The following is a 22,328-nucleotide window of genomic DNA, read 5'->3' on the forward strand; positions in this document are numbered from 1 at the left end:
CACCAGTCTGCCTAAACTAATCTGACGTTTTGCTGATCCACATACTGTGACGTTGAGCAATACTTTTGTTGTTTTCTCGACATAGACACGGATAGGGTGGGTCGGTATTTGACTAACTGGCTAATTGTATTACCGTGTTACTAATAATAGAAAAACAATGAGCACACAGGTCCTCACTCCCAATACATATCTTGGAGAAATAACTAAGATTACAGTTGTGTTTAGTACTATAGTAGCCCAGGAAAATAGGCTAAATTGTTGTTTTTGTTGTTGATGATGAGCGATTTGTCTTCAGGCCAGTTTATTTTATTTTTTATTTTACCTTTATTTAACTAGGCAAGTCAGTTAAGAACAAATTCTTATTTTGTGAGCCTATGTTTTGGCAAATTAGGCCAAATATTGTATTTGCTGTGTTTTTTGCAGACTTGTACATTGGGCCAGAACAGAAGCAGTTTGACACTGACTGTGTTGAGACTCCAGTATGCCAATATAAAGTTAATGGGATGCCTACTGTGTGCCACATGGTCCGTGTGAGATGTCAGGGCCTGAGGTGTGCAGGTGATGTTGGGATTTGCAGATGGAGTTGTTGGTAGGTAAGAAGGAGGTAAGAAAGAGTACCATCACGTGAACAACAGTGTCCAATATGGAGCATACAGTAGAGGGATGGGTATCCTGGGCCCTAGTAACCCCATCACTGCTCACTGTTTGGTTACTCTACCACACAGGGTCACCGTTTAGTTTCAGACTTCTGCTTGTGTGCTCTATTTGCATAGATCTGAGAAGTGATTTTGTTTTTGAAAGTAATTCAAGTGATGTCATTCTGTGCTGTTGTGTGGTTATGCTGTCTCATTTTAATGTTAGAACAGGGTTGTGTGTTAAACAAAAGTAGCAAATTATATAGAGAGAGATACAGAGGGGAGGAGAAAAGGGCAAAGAAATAGCTGAGGGGTAGAGGAGAGGGGGTAGGGTGTTTTGTGTGTGAATGTGAACAATTTGATTGAGTGTTGTGGGCTATATGTAGGCTACAGTTTGAAGGGATAAAGCCTTGAATTACACATGTGGTCTTCTTAAATTAGGTCTATACAAGTAATCAGTGATATGTAATAATAACATTTCAGTCCGTTGCATTACAAAATTCCTATGTAGTCAGATTTTTCACAAGGACTACAGTTCTTTCCATTTACAGGAGGAACTGTGCAGATACACATTTTGGTAACAGAATAAAACTGAGGGAGATTTTACCATAATTCTGTCAATAGACTTTGCTTCTGCACAGTTTTTCTTTCTTTTTTTTTACTGTGTAAATTGTTCAAAGTAGTTATTGTGCATAAAGTTTGTTAAACTTTTAAATCAGTGGTTTTGGTATGTATTTTTTTTAAAGTGAAAAATCGGAGTCTCAGTGTAGTTTCGTTACCATGTATCGAAAGAGGGCTGATAATCGCACAGAAATGGGCACTAAATGTCCTGCATGTACTCTGTATGAGATTTGTTTAGTATATTTCCAGGCTTTGCCAATCTGAAAAGGAAACCTAGTCAGTTGCACAACTGAATGCATTCAACCTAAATGTGTCTTCCGCATTTAACCCAACCCCTTTGAATCAGAGAGGTGCAGGAGACTGCCTTAATAGACATCCACGTCCGGGGAGCAGTTGTTGTTGGGGGTTAACTGCTAGCAGATTGTTCCACCTTGCAAGCTCGGCGATACGATCCAGCGACTTTTAGGTTACTGACCCAATGCTCTTAATCGCTGGGCTACCTGCCACCCTGTATACTGTAGAAGAGAACATCAGATACAGATAGTGGTTATGGCTGTAAGAGTTATGAACAGTCTGGGAATAGTTGTGTAGATCGTTGTATTGTTTAGCGCTTTTAATCTGTACTAATTAGCAGTCTTGAATGACTGGAAAATGACTTCTTCGTCATATGGTAGCGTATAACAATTATCTACAAAAAACTGTGACGATAACATAATCGGACATTTATGAACAAACAAAGCAAAATTACGAAACGCTGATAATTGATGAAATACAGAATTATAGTTGTAACTGTGAAATTAAGATTAAAAATGACAGGAACTGAAGGGGTGTGCATTTATTTCATTTGAAGATATCGAAAGAGTCAGCTATTGCTAACAATGTTCATAAAATGCCTACAATGGACCCAGGGCCTCAGGGTTGGCAGTAACCTTCAAGTGAACTTTGAGCGTTAGGAAGACAGTGGTGTTTAATAGTCCACTGGGACAGGAGTTTAACAGTGGGGGACTGAGATTCACCACATCCTTTTGTTGTTGGGTTGAGGGAATGTCAAGGCCACGTCAGTTGAGTTGACTCCTGGCTCACTGATGTGTGTGTGTTTGGGGCAGCGTATGGAAACTCCATTTGTTTGGTGGTCAGTGTCTCGGTCGCGCTGGAGGCAGGCTGCCCATCTGGTCTGATCTGGTCTGCTTTGCTCGGTGGCTGGCTGGCTGCCCTGGCTGAGACTGACCCCTAATCAGAGGAAGGTCGTCTGATTTAGACCCAGTCCAGAACACAGACGGATAAATCACTCCTCACCCCTGAATGCTATCTGGGGCGCTGACTGACCCTCCGCCCACCCGCATCTCTCCAAAACTAACAGCCATGTGGCACTCAGCCCTGGGGTCAGTACTCGCACAGTGACCCCTGGGCACATACAGAGACACGTTTCTGCTTTTTATTACAATGTTATTGAATGATTGAGTGAGTTATTAAGTGATCATTGTAAACTGTATCTCCCAACCGACCCAAAAGAGAGGTCTACTCTGCACACTTCAAGATTGTAAAATGTAAAACATAACAATGGGATGTAGGGCTGTGACAGTCATGGAATTTTGGATGACAGTTATTGGCCAGCCAAATGACCACAGTCACTGTAATAATATGTACAGTACGAGTCAAAAGTTTGGGCACACCTACTCATTCCAGGGTTTTCCTTTATTTTGACTATTTTCTACATTGTAGAATAATAGTAAAGACATCAAAACTGTGAAATAACACATATGGAATCATGTAGTAACCAAAAAAGAGTAAAAGTAGCCACCCTTTGCCTTGATGACAGTTTTGCACACTCTTGGCATTCTCTCAACCAACTTCATGAGGTAGTCACCTGGAATGCATTTCAATTAACAGTTATGCCTTGTTAAAAGTTAATTTGTGAAATTTCTTTCCTTCTTATTGTGTTTGAGCCAATCAGTTGTGTTGACAAGATAGGGGTGGTATACAGAAGATAGCGCTATTTGGTAAAAGATCAAGTCAATATTATGGCAAGAACAGCTCAAATAAGCAAAGAGAAACGACAGTCCTGCATTACTTTAAGACATGAAGGTCAGTCAATCCGGAAAATTTCAATGACTTTTAACGTTTCTTCAAGTGCAGTCGCAAAAACCATAAAACGCTATGCTGAAACTGGCTTTCATGAGCACTGCCACAGGAAAGGAAGACCCAGAGTTACCTCTGCTGCAGAGGATAAGTTCATTGAAGTTACCAACCTCAGAAATTGCAGCCCAAATTAATGTAAGTAACAGACACATCTCAACATCAACTGTTCAGTGGAGACTAAATGAATCAGGCCTTCATGGTCGAATTGCTGCAAAGAAGCCACTACTAAAGGACACCAATAATAATAAGAAACTTGCTTGGGCCAAGAAACACGAGCAATGGATATTAGACTTGGTCTGATGAGTCCAAATTTTGATTTTTGGTTCCAACCTTCGTGTCTTTGTGAGACGCAGAGTAGGTGAATAGATGATCTCTGCATGTGTAGTTCCCACCATGAAGCATGGAGGAGGTGTGATGGTGTGGGGGTGCTTTGCTGATGACACTGTCAATGATTTATTTAGAATTTAAGGCACACTTAGCCAGCATGGCTACCACAGCATTCTGCAGCGATACGCCATCCCATCTGGTTTGCACTTAATGGGGCAATCATTTGTTTTTCAACAGGACAATGGCCAAACACACCTCCAGGCTGTGTAAGGGCTATTTGACCAAGAAGGAGAGTGATGTAGTGCTGCATCAGATGACCTGGCCTCCACCTCAACGACCTCACCTCCCGACCTCAACCCAATTGAGATGGTTTGGGATGAGTTGGACTGCAGAGTGAAGGAAAAACAGCCAACAAGTGCTCAGCATATGTGGTAACTCCTGGAAAAGTATTCCAGGTGAAGCTGGTTGAGAGAATGGCAAAAGTGTGCAAAGTTGTCATCAAGGCAAAGGGTGGCTACTTTGATGAATCTAAAATCTAAAATATTTTTAGATATGTTTAACACTTTTTTGGTTACTACATGATTCCATATGTGTTATTTCATAGTTTTTTATTTGGTAAAAATAAAGAAAAATCCTTGAAAGAGTAGCTGTGTCCAAGCTTTTGACTGGTACTGGCTAATTACTGTGTAGAAACTGTTTTGTTGTATTATTATAAAAGTATGTTAGGGTATTGTAGCCACTGTGAGAGCAGGCTAATTGAATAGTAGTAAACAAGTGAATGAGTGGGTGTGTGGAGTGATTTACCGCACAGAGGAGTGTGCTTATTTCTCCCTCTGCCCCATGGCGGAAACACAGGGATGTCACCGGGCAGATTAAAAGCCTGGCACAGCTAGCTGAAAATGGAAGGGGTGGGGGACTTCTGAGTGTGTGTGTGTGTGGTGTCTGTCTGTCTGTTTGCAAATGTGTGTTTTGGGAGGATCTGTCGATATTGGAAGTGTGTGTGTGTGTGTGTGTGTGTGTGTGTGTGTGTGTGTGTGTGTGTGTGGATTGACCGCATGAGTCCTGTTTGGCAGACACTGCTCATTCAAAAGTTGGGAATTCCACTGAAAAGGGGAAGGGAATAAGGTCTAACCCTAAAACATGTAATCATGGAATTCTGAATAGCAGGCATATTTTGGGAAGTTAACAAATTTGTCTGGAAAGATTTTTCACTTTACTCCACATTTCACTGTCCTCTCAGGACAAATGGAATTTGTACCATTACATACTGTGCTAAGAATTCTCCCAAAATATGAACATTTTTCCTTTGGTGTATGTTACAGAGTAAAGCTTAGATAAGAGCTTGATCAGCTGCTTGGTCTTTAATTGGAATGGCTAGTTGTAGTCGTGACTCTTGTTGGTGAGATTGCAGTTGAGTTACATATAATTGGTTGCCTGGCAGCTGCAATGGTTGGAATCTTAGCAGGAACCCACGTTGGCCATATAATCATATTTTAATTCAAAACAATGCATTCAATAAGCTTTTCCTTCTTGCTTCCCATAACTTCTTTAGAACACAGAGCAAAGCAAGGTGTTTATTTTTGTGAATGCTGGATGTTGTTGACCTGAAGAGCAGGAGTTGACCCCAACACTTGGTGTGTGACATACTGGAGGAGTGTGGCCATGGATTGAAGCATTACACCGGAGAGATGTGTCTGATGTGTGTACGGCCAGACAGATCTGCAGGAGCAGCTGCATAGAGAACACCAGGCCAAATATAGCAAGGGTACAAGGGCCAAAACATATCACACATTTTTTCCCATTAACAGCATAGGTTTGAATCTAACTTGGCGCCAATTAGTTATAGATGGTAAGGGTTAAAAATAGAGCGTGGTACATTATGTGTGGCAATGCACATGGAATGTTGAAACAGATATCTGTTTAGGCAGTGTGTGATTTTAAGTGTAATCGGGACTTTGTGAAAAGAAGACAAAAAAACACAAATTATCATATCAACAGCTGATTTAGTAGAATTTGACTGAGAAAGTTAAAGAAACAGAACACTTGTGTTAACATTGAAGGGAGATGAAGCTTGAAGCGTGGGTGTATTTTCAGTATCAACAAGGCATAAAGCCCCAACCCAAGCCCCCTGCTTTAAAAACATTCCCCAGTCTCTTATCACTGGAGGAGAGGGTTGGAGTGAGGGGCATGCAGGCTCCAGGCTTACCTGTTTACTCTGAGACCTTACTCCATTGTTCATGCCAGCTTCCTTTTAAGGATTTTTCCAAATGTTTAGCTCTGTTTGGTTTTGGGAACAGGCCACACGGTGGATGCACGGGGAGCCCGCAGTGGCAGTTGTGAATTCTTCCGGGTCTGTCTGTTGGGGCTCAAACAAAATTATTTCCTGGAACATCATGCAAGCACACGTAAACTCACAGAAACACATGCTGCTCCCACACACACACAATCAGCATTTTAAAATGGTATCTGCCTTGTGATGTGATGCATGTTTGCTGTTACATCATGTCACTCAGATATGTTTTGTTTTGAAACATTTGTTACTGTAAGTAGAACTGCCATTAGTATTTTCCTTGGGTCCCCTACTGTACTGATCAAGGCCTTACATAGCAGGAATGAATCCACCTGAATAAATCCCTCTCTTGCTATAAATAGAGTCAGTACAGTTCAGATTTGGTCGCTGTTCAATAACTTCTGAGTGCAGATATACAGAACATAAACATGACTGGCTAATACCTACAGTTCAGATGTCATCGAGTGGCGCTGCGGTCTAAGGCTCTGCATCTCAGTGCTAGAGGCGTCACAACAGACATCCTGGTTCAAATCCAGGCAGTGTCACAACCTGCTGTAATTGGGAGTTCCATAGGGCGACGCACAATTGGCCCATGTAGGCCGTAATTATAAATACACATTTTTTTCTTAACTGACTTGCCGAGTTAAATAAAGGTTAAATTAAATGTAAGAAAAATACCTTTATACTGTAACTCTGTGGAAAGTTAGACCTATGTCAAAAAGGAAATGTGTATTAATAGTAAATGTATTTACTATACGGCAGTGGTTCTCAAACTTTTATAGTCCCGTACCCCTTCAAACATTCAACCTCCAGCTGCGTACCCCCTCTAGCACCAGGGTCAGCGCACTCTCAAATGTTGTTTTTTGACATTGTAAGCCTGCCACACACACACTATACAATACATTTATTAAACATAAGAATGAGGGTGAGTTTTTGTCACCCCGGCTCGTGGGAAGTGACAAAGAGTTCTTATAGGACCAGGGCACAAATAGTAATATAATAATAATAATCAATCATTTTGTTCTTTATTTAACCATCTTACATATAAAACCATATTTGTTCATAGAAAATTGTGAATAACTCACCACAGGTTAATGAGAAGTGTGTGCTTGAAAGGATGCACATAACTCTGCAATGTTGGGTTGTATTGGAGAGAGTCTCAGTCTTAAATCATTTCCCACACACAGTCTGTGCCTGTATCTAGTTTTCATGCTACTCTAGTTTTCATGCTACTCTCACATAGGTACGTGGTTGCAAAGGGCATCAGTGTCTTAACAGCGCAATTTGCCAAGGCAGGATACTCTGAGCGAAGACCAATCCAGAAATCTGGCAGTGGCTTCTGATTAAATTCAATTTTCGAAGAAGCGATTGTTGCAATTTCGATGAGGCTCTTTTGTTCAGATGTCGGTAAGTGGACTGGAGGCAGGGCATGACAGAGATAACGAATCCAGTTGTTTGTGTCATCCATTACCTGCGTAATTGCGCATCCAACTCACTCAGGTGCTTCGTTATATCACATTGTCCGTAAGCTTGAGTTCATTTGCATACAAAAAAATCATACAATGATGGAAAGACCTGTGTGTTGTCCTTGTTAATGCAGACAGAGAAGAGCTCCAACTTCTTAATCATACCCTCAATTTTGTCCCGCACATTAAATATAGTCCCTGTAAACCTAGATTCAGATCATTCAGGCGAGAAAAAACATCACCCAGAGAGGCCAGTCGTGTGAGAAACTCGTCATCATGCAAGCGGTCAGACAGGTGAAAATTATGGTCAGTAAAGAAAACTTTAGGCTCATCTCTCAATTAAAAAAAACGTGTCAATACTTTGCCCCTTGATAACCACCACACTTCTGTGTGTTGTAAAAGCGTTACATGGTCGCTGCCCACATCATTGAATAGTGCTGAAAATACACGAGAGTTCAGGAGCCTTGCTTTAACTTGTTATGGACAGGTGGGACGGTAGCGTCCCACCTGGCCAACATCCGGTGAAATTGCAGAGCGCGAAATTCAAACTACAGAATTATAAATATTTAACTTTCATAAAATCACAAGTGTAATACATCAAAATAAAGCTTAACTTCTTGTTAATCCAGCTGCTGTGTCAGATTTCAAAAAGGCTTTGCGGTGAAAGCACACCATGCAATTATCTAAGGACAGCGCCCCGCATACAAAAGCATGAAAAACATATTTCAACCAGGCAGGTGCGCCACGAAAGTCAGAAATAACGATATAATAAATGCCTTACCTTTGATGGTCTTCTTCTGTTGGCACTCCAAAAGGTCCCAGATACATCACAAATTGTCCTTTTGTTCGATAATGTCCTTCTTTAATCCATAAAAACTTAGTTTAGCTGGCGCGCTTCAGTCAATAATCCACCCAGTTTCCCTCCATCAAAATGCATACAAAATGAATCCCAAACATTACTAATAAACTTTTCCAAACAAGTAAAACAACGTTTATAATCAAACCTTAGGTACCCTAATACGTGAATAAACAATAAAATTTAAGACGGAGAATCGTTATTGTCTTTACCGGTGTTAAATATCAAAGAACGCGCTCTCTTCCACGCGCTTGGAAACACTACAGCCAAAATGGGAGCCACCTAGAAAAACGACAATTTCTGGCTCATTTTTCCAAAAACCAGCATGAAACTCTTTCTTAAGACTGTTGACATCTAGTGGAAGCCCTGGGAACTGCAATCTGGGAGGATTTCGCCTTATAATAAAAGTGACAGCCATTGAAAACAGTGGTAGGCAGAAATTTTATTTTGGGGGATGGTTTGTCCTCGGGGTTTCGCCTGCCATATCAGTTCTGTTATACTCACAGACATAACACTAAAGTTTCTAAAACTGTTGAAATTTTCTATCCAAATCTACCAATTATATGCATATCCTAGCTTCTGGGCCTGAGTAACAGGCAGTTTACTTTGGGCACACTTTTCATCCGGACGTGAAAATACTGCCCCCTACCCAAGAGAGTTTAAGAAAGTTAACCATTTTCACTGTAGTGTCCAAAACGTCTTTCAAGCTGTCAGGCATTCCCTTGGCAGCAAGAGCCTCTCGGTGGATGCTGCAGTGTACCCAAGTGGCGTCTGGAGCAACTGCTTGCATTACCACTCCACTGTCTCCCTGTCATGGCTTTTGCGCCATCAGTACAGATACCAACATGAGCAGCAGCTACGTTTGACTACATACGGACCGTTAGTGGAATTCCCGCGAGAGTAACGGTTAATGTGATTGGATGTTAATTATTTGACTAGGCTACCTGTATTTGACATTGTGTTGTTATTTCGCTGAACACTAGATTATTAAATTGTATTTTTGGCAGTGAAACGAGGCTACTCAGGTGAGAAAAAAATCTCATCCAAATGTATAACCCCGTTTGAAAATGTGAAGAAAAATAAAAGTAAAAAAAAAATATATATATACTTTTTTTATGTGAATCACATTTTTATTTGGCGTACACCCGACAGCATTGCGCGTACCCCTGTTTTTTCTCGCCTGAAGGATCTGAATCTATGATTACAGTTTGGGAATACCTGCTATAGGGAAATGTGGAATCACAAAAGTAGAACATTTAGAAGGTACAAGTATGTTTTTCTCGGAATAGAAACACCATAATATTAATCAAATTTATTAAGCCAAATCTCATAAAATCAATCCCATGTACTATGTTATTACAAAAAAGGTTTTAAATTCTCTAGTAATGCCAATATGGGAGACTATCAAATGCTTCTCAAAGATGGTCAAACTCGCACTAACTTGCATTAATGTAAAATATGGCTGGCAATTAAATAACGTGACAGAATGCTGCAGCAGCCTGCACGGTGTGCTGCAGTATGACGCAGCTTTTAAAGGAGGAACCAATGCACGGGTGAATGAAACAAAATTGTTGTTAAATTGTATTTTAATATTTAAGGACTCTTGGAAGATTAGTCCAAATGGGGACTAAAAGAGATCCAAATCAAATCAAATCAAATCCCTCATTTTAGGCCTACTGCTGCCTGTCATAACCCACTGCTTTTGCTACAAGTAGGAGGAGTGGGAAGGTGGCCTAAACTTGAAGTAAAGGTTGTATCCCTGAATTGACAATGCCAAGGCAGAGCGTGACGTGCTGTGCACACCTCATATCACCTCATTGAGAATAAAGTGCTACTCTCTGAGGGTCCTCTGATTGAAAGCCCCCTAATCCTTATTACCTTAAGAAGTCTCTCCAATGAGATTAGGCCTTGCCTTGCTGGAAAATTAGAATTGAGTAAGCTACCATCTGCTCATCTGCTGGCCCTAGTGGTCAGAATGGACAAACCTGCAAATGTGCACTAATTTCACTTATCAGTATTTCGTGTTATTCTCACTGGTAGTGTAATAAGGAAAGGGGTGTCGTACATTTGAATTATTAGGCTAACACTCAAAATTAAATGTTCAATGAGCCTAGATACAAACGTGATCATATTTCAATCACTGTCATGGTTTTGCAGAGAAATACACATTATCTCCTCAGGTGGGAATCTCTCAAATATATGTTCTAGAAACAATGAATGACAGCTGAATAAATGGTATTATTTGATCTGGGCAGGCCTATTACACACAGTCCCTCTCTTCTCCCACAACACTGTTGTAGGGGAGATTATTTTAGAGCAAAGATTAAGCAAATTAACCATGATGTTGCCTCCCAAAATAACCCTTAGCTCCCAGCACAGAGCTGGCCAACAGTAGCCAAAATGCAGAGCACGGGACAACATTTTGTGGATACATTTGTGGATACACCACCTGGGATTTCTGGGATTTTTAGGATGGGATATTAGGTAAGTTTACTCAATCTTTTTATGTTATTGAAATTTTCATTCACTTATGTATTTGTTTTATTGTCAATGAGAGGAGTTGTTGAGCTATCGCACATACCTGTGTTCAGGTTAATCTATGTTTAGCCTAGCTACCTTGTAGGTCTAACATAGATAACCTTGTAGATAAAAGATAGATAACGGTATATATTTTTCTATATAACAGTGGCTTTAATGTTACTTTACAGTAATATTTTGTGATGGATACGAAAGGGACTGTGATAAATAGTTACCCTATATGAACACATTTTTATTTGTACAAATTCCTCATCAGAAATAGGATCAGACTATTTTCAACTACTTTGATATTACCCAATAGTCTGAAATAGCTAAGAATGATACATAATGCATTACAATGTTGTTTCATGGTTGTAGTTTATTGTTGTCAATAATAGCTTAACATGGGTAATTAAGTAATTGAAAATGTCAGTTACTTGGCAAGGTTCCCGCTTCCTAGTAGTCTGTTAAACCTGATGTCACCATATCCCTTAAACAACATATGCCCTCAAGACGTCACTCCATCTGCCACGAGTAAACAATTAGGCCTAACGAGGAAAATAGCTAGAAGTCAATGTTTTGACGGTTTTGTTTACATCCTTTATTCATAATGAGTATTGCGAATGGGACTTCCCTCTTGTGATAATTCGGTAATCATAATGATCATGTGTTCATAGATCCGAAATAATTGAAATAGTGTACCCATTCAAGTACATTAGGAAACACAATTGTTGCATTTCCCCCCAGACTCTTATGACCTATTTCCCATGTAGATATTTTTTTTACAGCACTGGTAAGAATAATATAATTTGAATTTAATATAATTGAATTGTTTTAACAGCACATAAGTTATCACAATTGCCTTCATTTTTCAGAATGATATACTATTGATATTAATAGTCTAATGACTGATGACACATGATTCTGCAGCCATAATGAATGACGCCAACAAGGATCAAACCTGCCTAACAATGTTTACACAATGTGTTTGTTTAGACAACTCCTAATTACATTTTTGACACTGGAAAAATCTATAAGAACCTTGAGGGGAGTCGACCTGCTAATGAACCACCGTCCAAAACTATTCTGTCGTTTTATTTGATTTAGAGAAAAAAACATGTTTTGTTAAGATACTACTGATACCACTGCAATGCAGGTTTGATTTGTATCCTTGAAAGTTGATCTGATATACTACAACAGATATCACAATCCCATAATAATCAAGTAATTAATGTTTAACATTATTTTTTCTTCATCCAACTCCCCTTTCTATCTGTAGCCTATTAACCAATCAAAATGAGTGACGTGGGGCTCACAAAGCCCGCCCAGGACCAGTCCTCAGGGAGTGGGCACACAGTGACCACGTCACGCCACCCATATATCACAGACCCCATCGCCTCCAAGCGCATCTGCTTCTACAAGAGTGGTGACCCTCAGTTCAGTGGCCTGCGCATGGTCATCAACAACCGCACCTTCAAGACCTTCGATGCTCTCCTAGACAGCCTCTCCAAGAAGGTCCCGCTGCCATTCGGAGTAAGGAACATCACCACCCCCCGAGGGGTCCATGCAGTGCACACACTAGATGAACTGGAGGATGGGAAGGCCTACATCTGCTCTGACCAGCGGAAGGTCAAACCCATCAACATGGCAGTAGCCAATAAGAAGCTGCCACCCTGGTACAATACCCGCCCCATGAGCGCCCGGCGTCGGGCCTTGCAGCTGGCCAAACAGAACCCTGGCAGGCCCATGCGCATAAATACCCCTGTCATTGTACGCACACCTAAGAGGTTGATGGTATTCCAGAATGGGGACCCCAGTGTCAAACATAATCTGATGCTTCAGAATAGAACCACTCCCACATTTGAGGCTCTGCTGGATTACTTGTCTGAGTTGATGCACTTTCCTGTGCTAAAACTACACACACCAGATGGAAGAAGGGTAAGTGCTCTCCCCATGCCTATGGACACTAAAGTTACTGCTATTAGTAATTCAGATTTGCTTGATATTGTTTAAAAACACATATTTCATATGTTTAATCTCAAGCTCCAGTTAGACAGGAAACCAGTGCTGATACTGTAACCAAACACATGGAGGTTCAGGCACTCAACTCTTATCTCACACAACATGCATTGGCATTATTCTGTGATGGCCTCACCTCATGACTGGAGGTGACCTGGCCCTAACTGATTGGCCTTACTGATCCATAATAGTTGGACTCACATCAGGACCCATAAATAACTGACATAAAAAGGGAAAGTCTTAAGCTCCTCAATTGTTATATCCTTTTAACTGAGAAGGCATTTTGGGATAGTGTTGCTAAGGACCTCAGGATGTGTATCTTCTGCTGATGTGTCATGAGATCGATTTCATACATAGCCCTGGTGTCACATATTTATTGAATGATACATTTAATTGATGAATTGAATTGATAAATGTATGAAATCAATTAAATTGTAGTTCTGCTTTAGGTACAAACATGATTTAAGTACATACCAGTATTTAGGTACATATTTAGGTACATACAGTATGGAAATATTTTGGATACATACAGTATTAGTCTTAAGTCATGATTCTAAAAGTAAGCTATTTTAATCATTAATAGATGCCGTTCACAACAACATTTTATTCCACTATTACAGTTAAAATATTTCATTCTGTCTGCAGGTGGATGGGCTCCCAGCTCTGATTATATGCTCTGGGATTGTAGTAGCTGCTGGTCGGGAGGCCTTTAAATCTGGAAACTACAAGACACAAAAATCTTCTGCTTCAACATGGCTGCCTGCTAGACGAATGGCAAATAAAAGACTAAAGCAACCAGCATCCCGTAAGTCTCATTATGTTCACTCAACATTTTGTATGTATTTTGAAGCATGTTTTTGTCTTGATGTTTTAAAAATCATTTGGATAGCATCTGCCTATTAACTGGCATGTTTTGCATTACTTTGAGAATATTGAAAATGCATTTTTAAACATTCATGTGTCACATCTACAGTGCTACTGTCTGTCCAGTAGTAATCTATCCCCTCCATGTCTACATGCTTGTACGGGATAAGCAGTGGGAAAGTGCTGAGACATTACTATCATCCATAATACCATGAATGACCTACAAAGGCCTACTCTCTTCATATGCGGCCAGTCATTATGCAGTATGAACTGTGTGGACTGTGGATCTGGTTTTCCTAACTATTGTTTTTGTTCTCTTTTTCTTTGCTGACATGCTGAACATTCTTGCCTCCCAAAAAATACCCATCCATCGTTCTACACTCTCTCTTTTGATCCACTCCAAAGGGAAAAAGAAACCTATATCTAGCGGCAAATCAAAACTTTTCTCCCCATCGTCAGAGAGATACTTTGTGAATCAGATAAACCACTGCATTGCAGGAAGTGAGTGTGACCTCCCCAGTAACAACGCAGAATCTGTAGAACTGGAGGCTGGCCATTTTCTGGAGTCAGTGGCCGAAACAGACGGCGACTCCTACCATGTAGATAGGGGTGAAGGGGCAGACAACTGCATGCCCGGTGACGATGACATTGAGAAGTCCTTTCGGGTGAACCAGGATGGCAGCATGACAGTGGAAATGAAGGTACGACTAACCATCAGAGAGGAAGAAACCATCCACTGGACCACCACCCTGAGCAGGTCCAGTGTGGCCAACCAGCTCAGTGCGGCTGAGTCTGAGCTGGAGAACAGTTCTCCTGAGTCCAACATCCTACCACCAACACAACCCAACACCATGGGCACCATCAATGGGTACAATGTTAAAAAGGATGATCATGATGATAAGGATGATATGTCTCCAGGGACCAGCAGACTTACCAGTGTGGAAGTAGACAATAAGGATGATGCTAAAACACATGTGGGTGTGGTCTCTCCCAGGAGGGCTCCTACCCCAGGACCCAGGAGATATAGACAGAAGCAGGCCTCAGTGGAGAGCATCAAAACAATGTTGGGAGATGAGATTCAGGAGAACATGGTAGGTTCTAACTCCTACAGAGAGACAACTGAGAACGGAGAGGTAAAAGAGGAATACTGCATGGTCAGACAGTGCAGCAGCAAGCCAGTTCCTAAACCAAGGGGAGTTGGCTCTGTAGATATCAGCAATTACAATAAGACTCAATCCACTTTTAAATCAGACATGGCTGAGATGTTGCAGTTCCAAAATGGCGGGGAGGAAGTCATAGAAAGTGTAATGCACATATACGAGCAGCAGACCTGTCAGGACAATTTCCTGCCTAACAGCCAGTACAATGTCCAGGGTGTGTCCATATATGGGATGATGTACGGAAGAACAGCCACCTCTGACACAGCCCACTTGTCCTCCAGTAATGAGCTGGAGCTGGGTAGACCCTCTACAGCCTCAAAGTCAATCAGCGTGTGGAGGGCTGACCAGTCTCTTACATCTGAGTTCACCATCCCCAAATTTAAGGCTGGAGGATCTCTCCTACGCAACAGGGTACTAAATGTCCATAAAACCCCTCTCTCCATGCCCACCAAAGACAATGACACCCCAGAGTGGGTCTCTGAAGCAAGCAAAGAAAACTCCACCACTGGTGTAAAGAAAGTCAAGAAAATGTTCTCAAAGCCCAAAGTGAAAAAGAACCAGGTTCGTAAGGTTACAACACCAGACAAAAGACGTAAAGAGAGTAATGCAAATGCTCCTGAAAACAATAAAAGAGTGAAAACTGGGGGGTTTAGCAGCAATGTATCCATAAGGAAAATGTATGGACCAAAACCTGCCAGAAGTGTCATCAAAAACAAAAAGAAACTAAAAGGAAAGGAAATCAATTTAAATATTGAAAACCCAAAGGAATCGTCAGTGAAAGAACTAAATGTTACTGAAAATAGAAACAAGACTTCAGTTTCAGTAAAGAAGAACGTATTGCATGTTTCATTTCCTACGGAGGCCCAGGTGGAGGGAACACTAAAAAGGCAGAGGTCTATGCACGAGGAGAGAAGGATTGATAAAGAGAGTAATGATCTGAGCTCTTCTAATATCAATGAATATGTTGAGAATTGGTTAGAGAAAGCCCTCCCAACTGTGTACCCAGACCCAGTGGAGGAAACTCAAAATGTGGAGACACCAACAATGTCTCCGGTAGAAACTGAGGGAGACATTGTTCCAGATGTATCAGAATTCAATTGTGAAATGGATACTGAAGAAGATGAGCCTTCTTTGTTTAAGGAAAAAACACAAATACCAAGTAGTCTATCTTTGGAAACGACTGAATTTCCAAATAGAACATTTGAAAATGTAGCAACACAGACCAACCTGGCTTTGGAAAACACAACATTACCATGTCCTTCTGACCAATCATCGCAAAAGACTCCATTACACAGTGATACTACACAGGAAAGGTTGCCCATTGATCCCTCAGTGGAAAAGACACCTTTCTCCAACGGTCTCTCTGTCTCTCCTACTGCAATAATCTCAGTAGAAAAGCCATCACCATCTGACAGTCATTCCTTGGAAGAAACATCAATGCCTAAAAATATCTCAGAAGAGAAGCCACCAATCACAAATGGTCTGTCATTGGAAAATAAATCAGTACCAAATAGCTCCTTAATAGAGAAGACCCCAGTCTCAAACAGTCTCTTGCCTGAGAAGACACAACTGCCTGCTAAAACGCAGATGGAGAAGACACCATTATCCAACAAAGACTTAGATGTGTCTTCCATAGCTAGCAGTCCTTCATATTTCATGTGTTCATCACCTAGTAGTCTAGGTGATGAAGAACAACCCATATCAAGCAGTCCTTCATCAGATAAGGCTCCATCACATACTGGCCATGTATTTGAAAAGACAACATTGTTCAACCACTCCACTCTGAAAGAACCACCATCACCTAAACTCTCAACAAAAAAGACAAGATTGGTCAGTAATTTCACCCTGGAAAAGCAACTAACACTTAGAAAAGCTTCAGCTGAGAAGTCTTCAATATCCAGTGATCCTACTGTGGAAAAGGTGTTGATGGATAAGGCATCAATCTCCAATGGTCTCTCATCTGAGAAGACATCACTGCCTGCTAAAACCCAGATATCCAACATTGTCTTAGACGAGGCTCCATTAGCTAGTAGTCCCTCATGTTTCATGTCGACATCACCTACTAGTCTCACATCAGATGAAAGACCCATATCACCCACTGGCCATGTTTTGGAAAAAACAACACTGTTTAACCACTCCACTCTGAAAGGACCATCAACACCTAAACTCCCAATGAAGAAGACACGATTGATCAGTAATCTCTCCCTAGAAAAGCAGCTATCACTCAAAAGAGCGTCAGTGGAGAAGTCTTCAATACCCAGTAATACTATTTTGGAGAAGGCCCATCTATCAAATCCTGTTCAAATCACAGTAGAAAAAACACAATTACCTAACAGTCACTCATTGGAAGAGACATCACTACAAAATAAGTCCTTACCCAGTGATTCCACTTCGGAAAATACCCAATTATCTAGCAGTCCTCGACAAGGAAGGACACCACTACCAAGACATTTCTCTTTAAAAACATCATTACACAACGTCTCACCTGAAATTGCAACATTACCCACAACTCTTGTGATGAGAAATGCTCCCAGTAATCTCTCTTCAGAAAAGATACCAGTACCTAGTAATCGCACATTGAAAAATAGACTGTCACCGTATTCTCAGTCATTGGAAATAGTGTCACCACCTATGAGTCTCAAGGTTAAAAAGAAGCCAGTATCTAGAAATCAATCCCTGGAAAGCAAACCATCACCAGTAAGTCCCACTTTGAAAAATATACCTTTACCAAGAAAAAGCCACAAAACACCATTATCGCCCAAATCAACGCCAGTACACCTCAATTCCTCTTTGACGAAGCCAATACCTCCCAGTCCCGCTTTAGTGAATCACAAAGAGATGAACGGGGATGATAAGCTGAGCAATTCAGATCAGGGAGACAGTACCAAAGTAACAGCAGAGGAGCCCCTAACAAAAACACAGATACTGTCACACACAGACAAACTTCCTCCCCAGCCAGATATGAAACCTGTGCTAGAGAAGCTCTGTTTCTCAATTCAGTCAATTAGACAAATCACACACAACAATCGTCCATCTTGTCTTGAAAAGTCAAACAGCTTGCCTGATTTCTCCTCCCATGTGGCCTCTACATTTGGGTCATCTACTAAAGCTCTCCTTTCTTTCTTATCTGTTATTACTTTAAAGGAAAGCTTCACTAACTGGAACATACCTGAACTGAATGCAAACAGTGTAAGCTGTGCTGAGGCTTTGAAAATGATGGAGTCTCTGCGAGAAATTGCCAACATAGAGGGTGCAGAGGAGTTGAAAGCTAGTCTGTCAGAATTGCAAAAGTCAACTTCCACACAACTACTTCAAAGTTGGAAGGGTTTCCAGGAACACAACAGCAAAGTCAGAAGTCGCAGCTCAACACTGAACAGTTCAGAGCACAATGTCTTGTTTGAGACATGCCCAGAGAAGGACTACATCATTGGAGAAAAGGCATTGGATATCGATGAGCTAATACATGAGCTTGACTTGCCTGAAAAGCTGAAGGAAGCATTGGCAGCCCTTCCAACCGGGGTGAGCGAAAGCATGGAGAGGGATGAAATAGAAATGTCTAAAGAAGCAAATGAAAAAGTGGAGTCATTCCCAGATGAAAGGGTAAATGCCAAATCAACTGCAGTCCCTAAGGAAGAGGCTTCAAATGATAATGTGCTTAATATTGATGCTAATGTTGATGTTAAATCCATCATTAAAAGATTTATAAATATTTACCATCCCAAAGAGGTGACTGAAAACAAGATGTCACCAATCCCAGAGAGCCAAAGCAGTAGGCAAGAGCAGCCCTTCTCCTCAGAAGAACAAAACTTTAAAGAGGATTTTACTTGCCATAGAAGCAGACAGGCAGCAAATAAGGAAGGTTCTGAACTTGAGCAGGACAACTGGGAAGAAGAGGCTAAATGTAGCGACAAACAGATTGACCATGATGAAGAACAGACAAACTCAGACATAGAGCGGGCTTACAGTTTAGCATTGCATGATGGCTATTTGGAACTGCAAGCGTGTCCCTTTGAGACTAAAGTGAAGGAAGGGGACATACAGTCAAGCTATGTGGAGGAGGAGGAGGAAAGCTTGGAGGAAGAGCAGGAATCCTATATTGAGAATGCACTTGTGGAGCAGGAGAACAAATGTATGGATCTGCAGCTTAGCAATGAGGACAGAGAGTACACTGCTGAACAAACCCAGGCTAGCTCAAACCAACATGAGGAGTCAGAGGTTACACTTGTTGAGTTGAGGGTTAGCAGGGAGGAGGAGGAAGGCTTGGAGGGAGGGCAGGAATACTACATTGAGAACCCACATGTGGAGCAGGAGATCAAATGCATGGAGCTGCATGTTAGCTGTAAGGAAAGCTTAGAAAAAGACCAAGCTAGCTCGGAGGAAGAACAGGAATGTCATGTTGAGGACCAACTAAGCTATGTGGTATCAGAAAATAGATGTATGGAGGATGTATGCTTGGAGGAAGAGCAGCAATGTCACATAGAGGATCAGCCAAGCTATGTGGGGCTGCAGGTTAGCTATGAGGAAAGAGTATCCACCCTCAAGGAGCAGGCTACCTCAGAGGAAGAATATGAGTGTCACATAGAGGATCAGCCAAACCATGAGGGGCCAGAGGTCAAATGCTTGGCGCTGCAGGATAGCTGTGAGGACAAAAAGTCGACCCCTGAAGAAGACCAGGCAATCTCAGATGAAGAGCTGGAACATTATGTTGAGAACCAACCAAACCATGAAGACACTGTGATTAAACGTATGGATGCAAAGGTTAGCAGTGAGGAAAGCATGTCTAATCTTGAAGAACAGCAGGCTAGCTCAGAGGAAGAGCTGGAATGTCACATTGAGAACCAGCCAAGTCATGAAGAGAAGGGGGTTAAATGTATGAAGATGCAGGTTAGTAGAGAAGAAAGAGAGTTCACCCCTGAAGAAGACAAGGCTAGCTTAGGGGAGGAAGAGGAAAGCCATGAAGATGACTTGAGCTATGCAAATGCACACATTAACGTGCAGGATGAGCAGACTCACTTATGGGTGGAGCAGACTACTCAAAAAGAAACTGAGTATACTGTCAGAGAAACACTGCCTAGCTTGTTCAAACAGCATTCTATTGCTGACAGGATGGATAAGGTTAGTGGGAAGAATAGTACGCAGAATAGTACGCAGTTAGATAAGGTTAGTGGGAAGAATAGTAAGCATGTTAGCTTCGAACAACAAACTGATACTGCAGAAGAAACAAACTTTGAGGATAATCAGTGTAGCTCAGAGGAGAAGCGAGTAAGCTATGAAGAGAAGCTGTCTGGCTCTGATGTAGAACATGTTAGTGTAGAGGATGAGCCATACCCAGAGGAGTATCAGGAAACCTTAGAGGAAGAGCCTTCTGAGGAGGATAAACATTATGAAAAGACTGAAGCAAAAACAACCAACTGTTTTGAGGAACCATTACCATCTGTAGCAGAGCGAGTAAAAATACTGGATAAGAAGATTGCTGATGTAGAGCAAAGGAAAAGCATTACTACAGCGACAACTGGCATCAAACCGTTTGGCCAAATAGAGGTTTCTGCTGTCTCAGGCGGTGATGATGTCAAAGAGCAAGACAAAAATACGTCAGAGACTGTAGTCATGTCCCACCCAGCTCCACGATCCTTGTTGGCATTTAGCTATGACGGTTGTATAACTAGAGAGCCTGACGGACATAGGGTCAAGTCAATAAAGGAATTGTTTCTTGCAAAAAGCGTTGTGGACATTCAGTATGGACAAACAAGACTACCCAGCCCAAACACCTCAGATCTGTCTGACAACAGACCGGAGACTTCTGACAGTGGTGGTCATCGATCACAGACATCAACTGAGACGTTCAGTGGTGAGGATGATTCAGTGAAGAAATCCATCACCAAATGCGTTGTCAGGAGAACAATCGAAAGGCTTTATGGAAAGAAATATACCAATGTCAAAGACCGTGCCAGTGAAAGTCAGCCCCCATCTTCCCTGAAACCAAAGTCCAGACAATTTCCTGGTAAGATCAGCCTTTCCCCATTTCATAATGCACAGACCAAAGGGATGTCTGACTTATCATACTTCAATGCCACAAGCTCTGAAGGCACATACAGTGATCCAACACGGTGTATCGCCTTCAATGCACAGGTCGGGCCTGGAGACTGTTTCCTGATAGACAAAGACAGGTGGCTCCTCAGAGAGAACGTGATCAGAAAGTCTGTCTCAGAGCCTATTGATATCAACAAGAACACATCTGCATCAACTGAAGATGTGTGCAAAGATACAAAAGAAGACGTCCCTTACTCCCTTTTCGGCCACACTGATTTGGAGGACATAGTGAAGTCTGTGAAGCCTTTGGTGCCAAAGTGCACCTATTTCAATCTGCCTCATGGCTGTGACTCAGACCCGCACCAGGATGACCTAAGCCCTGTCAGCAAGGGCAGTGCTAAGGGTGATGTCTCAAAGGACAGTAAAGACAAGACAGAGAAACCAAAATTGTGGGCTGAGAAGAATGGAATAGCTTTTGCCCCTACTGACTTCAAGATGCCAGATAATAAAGTGCACCCTCTAATAGAAGGCCCGGGAGGTGGAAAGGTTGTGGTGGTACAGCCTGGCAAAGGTCAGACAGGCAAAGGTCAGACAGATGTCATGAAAATCCCACAGGAACCAGATGCACTAGAGATGCTCTACTTCTCCTGTGGCCAGCACTGCCCCATCCTGTGACTGACACACTTAAATATGGACTTTTTTTCCACAGGCAGCTTAGAATCTTATTGAGGGTATTCAAGGTACCAGGAGATGTCATATACAGTGCCTATAGAAAGTCTACACCCCTTTAACGTTTTTCAAATCTTGCTGCCTTAAAATTCAATCTTAAAAAGGATTACATTAGATTTTCCCCCCTAAAGATCTACACAATCTTCTCTAAGGAGACACTGGACTGATCTTATGGCACATATTGTTAGTTGATCACATGCTCTAGAAATGTATTGTCTGTAAGTAACCCCCTGGTACTTAATGTTGTATTGTGTATTAGCTGTACAGTTCATTTATCTGTGTACATGCATTTCTCTTGCATCATTACATAAGAGAGTGAACTCAGAAAGCTCCAGATTTGCATTTACAAACATAATAACCATGAACATAACTTGCAATAACAGATCAACTTTTATTACAGTAGTTGTATATAGATGTTTATGACCTTTCTACATTTCTGGCAGCTGTGATTTATTGTTCTGTTGAGTGTTTCTTCACTTTATTTTTTGTGATATGTCAATAAAACAAAACAGAATCTATACCTGTTTCGTCTACCCTGTGTTTGTCTAGTAAATGGATCATCTACTGTAGATGTTCCTTTTCTGTGAATATACTGATTTTGTGGGTGTTCATGTTTAATGGCTCACCAGCAGGCCCTGCATTTGAGGAAATAATTTCCTCTATAGTGTTTGGAAG

At 41.4% G+C, this 22,328-nt stretch overlaps 1 protein-coding gene across 1 annotated transcript; it reads left to right on the forward strand.

Moving 5' to 3' along the window:
* The first annotated feature begins 343 nt into the window (after nt 1-343).
* On the forward strand, nt 344-22,171 carry LOC115154644 (uncharacterized). Its single transcript, XM_029701094.1, has 4 exons — nt 344-589; nt 12,131-12,789; nt 13,516-13,675; nt 14,140-22,171. Exons 2-4 carry the CDS (start codon nt 12,148-12,150, stop codon nt 21,597-21,599), a joined length of 8,262 nt encoding a protein of 2,753 aa, XP_029556954.1. The 5' UTR covers nt 344-589; nt 12,131-12,147; the 3' UTR covers nt 21,600-22,171.
* The last annotated feature ends 157 nt before the right edge of the window (nt 22,172-22,328 follow it).

Source organism: Salmo trutta, chromosome 2 (genome assembly GCF_901001165.1).
Source record: "Salmo trutta chromosome 2, fSalTru1.1, whole genome shotgun sequence".
Taxonomy (NCBI): Eukaryota; Metazoa; Chordata; class Actinopteri; order Salmoniformes; family Salmonidae; genus Salmo; species Salmo trutta.

Excerpts from the sequence above, each read along its gene's own strand:
- LOC115154644 (XM_029701094.1), top strand. The coding sequence starts at position 12,148 with ATGAGTGACGTGGGGCTCACAAAGCCCGCCCAGGACCAGTCCTCAGGG. Across the intron at positions 12,790-13,515 it reads ACACACCAGATGGAAGAAGG|GTGGATGGGCTCCCAGCTCT; the intron begins GTAAGTGCTCTC and ends TTCTGTCTGCAG. Across the intron at positions 13,676-14,139 it reads ACTAAAGCAACCAGCATCCC|GGAAAAAGAAACCTATATCT; the intron begins GTAAGTCTCATT and ends TCCACTCCAAAG.